The 8,115-nt window shown below is 44.4% G+C and overlaps 1 protein-coding gene across 4 annotated transcripts in view; it reads left to right on the top strand.

Annotated features, from left to right (window-relative positions):
• The window catches only part of PAK1 (p21 protein (Cdc42/Rac)-activated kinase 1), a 34,004-nt gene extending 28,426 nt beyond the window's left edge, over positions 1-5,578 (top strand). For all 4 annotated transcript variants that reach the window (XM_008943785.1, XM_008943787.1, XM_008943786.1 and 1 more), the window contains 3 exons: positions 1,657-1,853; positions 3,311-3,448; positions 5,351-5,578. In XM_008943785.1, the coding sequence (XP_008942033.1) occupies positions 1,657-1,853; positions 3,311-3,448; positions 5,351-5,437 (422 nt within the window). In that variant the 3' untranslated portion in view covers positions 5,438-5,578. The remainder of the gene's footprint in view (positions 1-1,656; positions 1,854-3,310; positions 3,449-5,350) is intronic.
• The last annotated feature ends 2,537 nt before the right edge of the window (positions 5,579-8,115 follow it).

Genomic DNA, 8,115 nt, shown 5'->3' with positions numbered 1-8,115 from the left:
TCTTTCCTAAGCTGTGGCAAGGAAGAGGCTGTAGAAATGCCCTTGGAGGTATTTTAGTGGCTTTACTTTTGATGCAGATGGGCAAGCATGAATCCATTTGAAGTGATACTAGACTCAAAGTGAGGTTTGGAGTTCATTTACCTTTGGGCCATCTGATTTTGTGGACTAAACCAACAGTATATTAATGCTACTCTGGTCTAGAAATCTGTGTTTGAAGGTGTAGGGTCAGAAATCTTTATTTGTGAGTGATCTCTTCAATCTGGAAAATACTGCAGGTACTTGGGGGAGGAGGGGGAGTGAAGAGAGAACTGAGGACTGTGGAACTAGTAAAAATTTAATCTTACAACACCAACCCAGACTAGACTCCAAGTGTTGTTTCTTCCTTTTGTTATCACCAGTAATGAAGACCTTGAGTCTGTTCTGCCCATTGGGTGCTAAGGTAGCTGTGGTGCTTGTCATTGTCCATGCAGAGATAGGTCTGAAAACTAGTGAATTATTATCTTCCACCTATAGCTTTAACAGAATTGTGCTTCCTTTCTCTCCCTCTCAGCTCTGTTGGCTAGCACCCAACAGGCATAAATAAATCTATTTTTGTCAGCTGTGACAGCAGATATGACTCAAAATTCACACAGCGCAGATCTGCTGAGTAAGAAGGTGGGGATTTTTTTGCACATAATTGCTTTTTAGACTAAAGCTGCACTTTGGTACAATCAAATCTCTGGAGTGTTAGCAACAAGTAGCTGATCAGGGCCAAAGTGCTGGGTTCTTATGGAATAACTTGAGCACAGTGTGCAGGTACCATGCTGTAGTTTGAACTTAGAGAAGGCCTGGTGGCTGTGGTGCAGTAACCTTCTGGACCCGAGCTGCTCATTGGCTCTGCTGGAAGTTTGCTTTGTTTATGTACCATATGTACCTTCCTGATTGTTACCCTTGATGAAAGCTCAGCTAGGGATCAGTTTAATTTTCATCATTCTGCCTAAATTTAGACCTGCGGTGCTGTCGGGGGTCAGGATGGGCAGGACATCTTGCTGTGTTGATGCTGCTGGGCTTGCAAAAGCAGAATTAGTTTTCTTTTGCTAACTTGGCTACAAATAGGACCCAGCAATCATTGTGTGAAGGCTCTCCATCTCTCTGTCTATTTAAAGGAAATAATCAGTATACATTTAGACACTTTAAATTTATTCTGAAAGGTTTGCTTTGTAAGGCAAATCTTGTTTAAGAGATGGTACATCTACTGGGGGAGTGATATCTCCAGGGCTGAAACCCCACCAGACCATTGAGTGTGTGGGTTGGGGAGTGTGTCTAGGTCAGACTGTGCATTGATTTCTGTTTTCACATAGCCAGGAGCAGTCTTTAGTTGATCTATTACACAGAGTATTACAGCTGCAAGCAGTGTCAAGTGTCTCAGCATCCATGTACACTTATTTACTGATCCCCATCGTTCACATAGTGTCACGGTGTAACCCTCATGGCCAACGAGTCACATTTAGAAACTTACCTCTCAACACCATCTTCTGCATTAGCCACACAACCACCCCTCCTTCCACAGCTGCAGCAGGGCCATGTGTGATACACCCTGGCCTCAGTAAGCATTGGTTTTGGAGAAACTTGCTGATTTCTAAGTTTGTTTCTTCCCCTCCCTCTTTAATCTTCCAGCTGACTTTGGCTTCTGTGCCCAGATCACCCCCGAGCAGAGCAAACGCAGCACCATGGTGGGGACCCCGTACTGGATGGCGCCTGAAGTGGTGACGCGGAAAGCGTACGGACCCAAAGTGGATATCTGGTCGCTGGGGATAATGGCCATTGAGATGATTGAAGGAGAGCCTCCCTACCTCAATGAGAACCCCCTGAGAGTAAGTGAAAAACTTTTGCCCTTGGGTCTTCACTAAGCCCGTGGGTGAAATTAGGCTCTAAAAGAGGCAGGTGAATCCGCCAGTGCCATTTCAGCACCTGCAGCTCCTTATCTCCTCAGATGTCGTAGAGAGAAGGTCAATGTAGTTTTAGTTGAAGCTATAGCTGGCTCTGGGTGGCAGGGTTCCTCCTGTGCAGACCTTCTGGTCAGCTCTGATGAGTTAGGTCATGCACACTCATAATTTCCCACTTTCTGGAGGCACTGATCAAGGAAGTACCTGATGGCACCAAAGCACTTGACTTCTTGAATCCTTGTGCCCTCTGAATGGGGAAGAGTTTTCCTTGAGTTCAAAAATATGACATGATACTATTCTATAAACAGCTTTTTCCTTCTGGCAGATTGTTCCTCCTTACATGCTCCAAATAAAGCCTCAAGCTTTGTAAGTCTTTAGATGGGGCTTAAGCCTCCTGATGTCTTTCCTTTGTGCAGTTTCTAATGAAAGGGGTGATGCTGTTGGTTTGTTTGGATGTGGCTGCTCTTAATGTAAGCCGAGTTTATCACTTCTCCCTCAGCTACACAGGATGAGGGGATCTAGAAAAAATCTATTTAATTTTTGCCTCCATCTCTTGCACTGGAAGTGGGTTTGGGAAGAGAAGAGTGGCAGGAAAGACCCTGGGTGTCGAGTTAAACAAGGGCAGTTAATGAACAGTGCTTTGGACTCACGGGACTCGACTTGTGCCAATTCCCAGGCTGTCAGACTGCTCCCATGGGCTGCCTGAGTGCTGGGCTCAAAGGGCCTGCACAGTAACCAGTCTCTGACAGATTTCCGTTTCCTTTGAAAATCCATCCAGGAAGTTTCTTGCATGAAACTCTGAAATGAATGAATTCTGAGTCACTTGATTCTCAAAGGGGTGTGTGTGTGTGTGTATGCTTCTCCCTCAAGGAGTAAGAAAACTGCCTGTTTCTTCAGGATGTTGAAACCTTTTAGAGGGTCTGCTAGACATCTTTTGTAAGGAGCATCTTTATAATACTGACGTTTTAGGCCCTGTGCACTCAGATTACTGACAGAACAGAATCTCCTATTTATTCAGGGGTGCCTTCCCATGAGGATATAGTTATTGCAGGAGTCTAGCACTGGTAGAGTCATGCCAGTGAACTTCCCTATGTAAACATGGTCTGGAATGTTGTTTTTGTCCTCCTAATCCCTTGGGAGGGCTGCAGGATCCAAACCCAGATTATGAGCATAGAACAATAAAGGATTGGATCCCGTCCACATAAAAATAGGGCTGGCAGCTATTCTCTTTGCTGAAACTTAAGCATTGATTAGCCACCCTGATAAGATGGGATTTTTATTCTCCCCATTGAACTGGGGAGAGGAGAAATGGGTATCTCTGGCATCCAGGGGTGGAATTTAACCTTCATAACTTCCTGTTTCTTTGGTGCCTGTTTTTGCTCTAGGCCCTGTATCTCATTGCTACAAACGGGACCCCAGAGCTACAGAATCCAGAAAAGCTTTCACCTATATTCCGAGACTTCTTAAATCGCTGTCTTGAAATGGATGTGGAAAAAAGAGGCTCTGCAAAAGAGCTGCTCCAGGTAGGTGGTGGGGAGCAGGGCTGCATCGAGGTAATCTTGCAGCCCCAAGTGAGGCCAGGCATATGGAGAGACCTTGTTTGGCGTCTTGAATACTGCATCAGCTGAAGGCACAAGCACAGCTGAGGTAACCTGCCAGAAAGAAAAATAAAACAACCCAAAACCTAAATCTGTAATAAAGGGTTAACAAACTACTCCCCTTTATCCCCAAACCAGGACAAACCTGTACTTGCTACTAGCATCAGCTGTGCGGTGTCTTCTGTAACAAACTACACATAATAGCTGTGCCCCAGGCCTGGCAAATGCTGAGCCCCTGAATCCCTGTGGCTTCTTCACACATCTGGCCTTGACATCTGTATGTGTTTTCAAGGTCTGGCTGTGCTTGTTGTGATTTGGACAGCAGGAGGACTTCTAGCTAATGGACGTTCTGGTTGCCTCCCTTCTAGTTGAGGGATTGCAAAGGTCTTTGGGACACGCATGGCTTGCAGTCACTGGGGCAGTTTGGCATTGCCACATTTTGTCAGATACTTCTCCTTACAGAGGTGATGGAACAAAGCTTGTGAGGTATCTTAATCATAGAATGGTTTGGGTTGGAAGAGACCTTTAAAGATCCTCTAGTCCAACACCTCTGCCATGGGCAGGGACAACTTTCACTAGACCAGGTTGCTCAAAGCCTCATCCAACCTGACCTTGAACACTCCCAATGATGGAGCATTGGAACTTCTCCGGGAAACCTGTCACAGTGTCTCATCAGCTATTTCACTGAAAACCTGGTGTCTTAATCTGAACTCTTGATAAAAGAGGAAGGCCAAGCTACCAGGCATTTATCAACATGGATGAGAAGAATGGTTTGCATGTTCCTTCTGCCAGATTTGCCATGAGGGTGGAAAATGCAGCTCTTTGTAAAATAGATCTGTGATCAGGGGCACTCAGACCTGAACTGTGAGACAGTTCCATTTTATATTCTCCTTTCTTTCCACTAGATTGTCTAGCAGGTTCTGGTTTAGATACATTGCTGTCTTCTGAGGCTGTAATGAAGCATTAATCACTGGCAGTAATTGAAAGATCACTTTCTCCTGATCTTTCCAGCCCCAAAATATCAGAGAGCAGTAATGTTCTGTTCCTTCAGTCAGGAGAACATTTCGACTGTAACATTTCTGCCTGGTTTTAACTACCTTTTAGCCTCTGCTTACTTTTTTTTTCCATCTCTGAAACATGTTGTGTTGGGCGATTGGTCCCTTCTGATGCTGAGAACTCCTGTAGGTTATAGCTGCTTTTTGTTTTCAGAAGAGCTTGTGGACTTGCCCCATATGCCTTCACTCTCCCCTGAGAGCTGTTTTGATAATCAATATTGTTTTACTTATCAGAACACCTTGTGTAGGAGTCCAGCTGAACAGTTCTGTGTTGCACACTCTGTGCTGCTACTCTCCTAAATTCCAGCTGCTTTGTGCAGACTTGTAATATTTGTAGAAGATGAAGGCAATGCTTTCACTAGACTTGTGACAGCAGGGAAGAGAGAAATGAGAGGTGATTCTTGCATGAAGCCCCATGCCTTGTGTTTGAAGCACACAGGTTGTTTTTAGTATACCTTCCATCCACACAGGATTTCACTATAGATTTTGCAAGGCTTCATAATCCCCCAGGGGATTGCCAGGTTTTGCTTGGTCTTGAAGATGTACAAACATTGGAGAATTTAGCATGTGTTGGGTACAAATCTGTTCGTTGCTTCAGACAAACCCCAGAAGTTTGTGGTGGTAACAGACCTTTTGATTTCACCTCTTCAGGGTTTTGAGCAGGTTGTTAGACTTTTTATGGGTCTTGGTGCCAATGTTTTGGGTAGCCACTAGACTTCTGGGGCGTATCCTGAAAAATTTAACCCTTTTTCTTTCTTCTTCCTCTTCCTAGCACCAATTCCTGAAAATTGCAAAGCCTCTATCTAGTCTCACTCCTCTGATTATTGCAGCTAAAGAGGCAGCCAAGAACAACCATTAAAGCAGTGGAGTCGACACAGTCATCGGGTCAAGACTTTTAGACGTTCATGTTAGAGACTGAATTACCTGCCCCTGTCCCCTTCTGCTCCTTCCTCACAGGGGTGTTCTTAAAACTGTGATCTGCCCTGAAGGGTGGCAGAGGTTTTGTTCTCTGAACGTGGAAGGGCACACAACGGGGGCACTGCTGACCTTATGTAGCAAGATGTCTTTCCATCCTTGTGATGGGGGTGAAAGAGGAAGAGTATTTTGTATGGTTGAGAAGACCTTTCTGAGAATGGCTGAACCTGAGCTACACGTAGCAAAGCCAGTTTGACTTCCTATTTCTTACTGTGTTTGGTTGTTTTTTTTTTGTTTTGTTTTGTTTTGTTTTGTTTTTTTAATAATGTGGAGCCTTAGACCACGTTTATCTTGATAAATTAAATCTTTTGCTGGCTGGACTTTTCCTGCTTCTCCCAAACTGCTATTACACCACGGAGGCTGCACCGTGCTTTGGATGGCTTGAGGAGGGGAGGAAGGAGACAGCAGAACTGTGAACAGCTGTAACAACTGAGAAGGGGAATGAGGGTGTGAATCAACATCCCTCCTACAGCACTGCTGGATGCATCGGGGGAGCATGGAGAAAGCCTCTGTGTGCTTCCTGCAACCCTTGGAGAACTTCATTCAAGGGTGATTTGCCAGATTTTGTGAATTGGAACCCCCTCCCTCCCCCCTTTAGTTTCAACTTGATTAGTTAAGCAAATCTCAAACATTTCTGATGTTCTAGAAGGTAAATCACAGGAAAAATTGTGAGAGAGCTCTTTTAGGGTTATTTTATCAGTGCTCTGAGGCTTCTTAGAGACCCTTGCCCTGTATGATAAAGCAAACAGAGCAGTTACTATTCTAAAGATAAGGTTTGCCTGCAAAACGATGTTGAAAACTCTTCTTAGAGCAAGTCCAATGGAAAACGAACTGATGATGGATGCTGCTTTCTCTTGGTGACATGGGGACGTTCATTTTTTGAAATGATAGTTGTTTCTTTATGCTACTGAGTCCATTGGTTGCTAATAGTCTGTAAAACAACAGGAAAATGGGACCTACTAGAGGGGTTGGTTGTAAACACTGGGCTTATGTTCAACTGTATACTGATTTTTAATAAAATGACTGCTGCATTTTTTAATTTGGGTTAGAGGGGAGATTGGAGAATTCAGTGTAACCAGAGAAGTCTGTCAGATGGGATTATTGTTCATACTGTCTTTGGGTGCTTGAATGTGTTGGATAATGTAATATAACCTTATCTCTTACCTCTTTGTCTGTAGTCCTTTGGTATAGCAAGTGACTCTCAAGGGAGTAGCTTTACACAGAGAGAAAATCAAGACAAGATGTGTGTTACATCTGGAGGAGAGCTGCTTTCTCTGTACTGCATTGGTCATTTATGGGATGAGTGTAATCTCATTCTGTAGTAACCTGTCATCTCTCTCCAAAGCACTTGTGCTGCACAGAAACTCCTTCCTGCTTCTCAGTGAGATCTGCTGCTGGCTCAGCCCTTTGCCCCCTGCACCTGGGTTTGAATTTAAACCTATTTTTCCCATCAGCTTCACAATACATGACAGCTCTTACACTGGTTTTACTGGGTGTAGATAGTTTGTGAGGCCTTTTGCTTCTGTGGTGCTTTCTCCCATCCTTTCCACTGCAGGGTGATAACTTCTTGACACCCACTGAAGTGCATTGCCCAGATCTGCAGCCGCTCTCCCTTTGTGTGCATAGTTTTCATCTCAGTGTGATATAAAGCGTTTCCCCTCACGGCTTGTGTTCAGGAATGAATTCCTTGGGCAAAATGGTGAAGCTGCCAGGCTGGAGAGGGATATGGTCTACTGATGAGCTTCTCTGCTTGGAACTTAGGTGGAGGTTGTGAAATGGGAGGCTACTACCCTTGAAAAATTCCCTTTGATAAGGACTTTGTTTATATTTCCTCAGGAGATGTCATATGTGGGAAGAAAGGAAATGGGGACTAGTTCTCACTTCATCTGAAATCTCATAAGGCTCTGGTCTTACAGATTGAGCAACTGACATTTCACTGACATTTAAATCTGATCCACAAAGGTATTGTTTAGTGTTTCTGCCTTCTCTCCCTTTCCTTGAGTTGAGAACCTTAGTGCGGATGTACCCTATCCGTGAGCACACTCATGAGCTTGGTCCTGCTCAGCAGGATTTCTGCTAAATTTCCCCAGAGAAGGTAGAAGAGGTTATTTGTATGTGTTTTAAGTTGCTCTTCTGGATTTTCTATTGCAAAATGGATAGGAATCAACACAAATGACTGTTTATCCCTCTTCTTATGGTTGTGATGTTCTTCTGTCTCGTTGACTTCCACTTTGAATTTGCCCTGCCTGTTTTCCTGGTTTCTGTGAGCTGCTTGAGAGGGGGTTTGCCAAAAGCCTGTTGTTCTCCACTGGAAGCTGGAAGACTGTGACCATAGACATGTGTCATCTTGTCCCAGGCTTTTTCTCCCCACCAGTTATGGGTGGGAAAAGAAGGTGACTTCTGCGTGTGCCTGGACCTAGTTGCAAGTTAAGGGGCACATCCTGTTTTTATGTTCTCAGAAAGTCTTACAAAATTTTGTAACTACCCTAAGCTCAGGAGAATGGGATTCTTTTGCTGCTGTTGTTGTGCAATAAATCCTTTCCCCCATGCTCCCTCCCTCTG

This window comes from Merops nubicus, unplaced genomic scaffold, assembly GCF_000691845.1.
Source record: "Merops nubicus isolate BGI_N331 unplaced genomic scaffold, ASM69184v1 scaffold4337, whole genome shotgun sequence".
Lineage (NCBI taxonomy): Eukaryota > Metazoa > Chordata > Aves > Coraciiformes > Meropidae > Merops > Merops nubicus.
The sequence above is the reverse complement of the archived record's forward strand: the minus strand, read 5'-3'. Positions and strand labels throughout refer to the sequence as shown.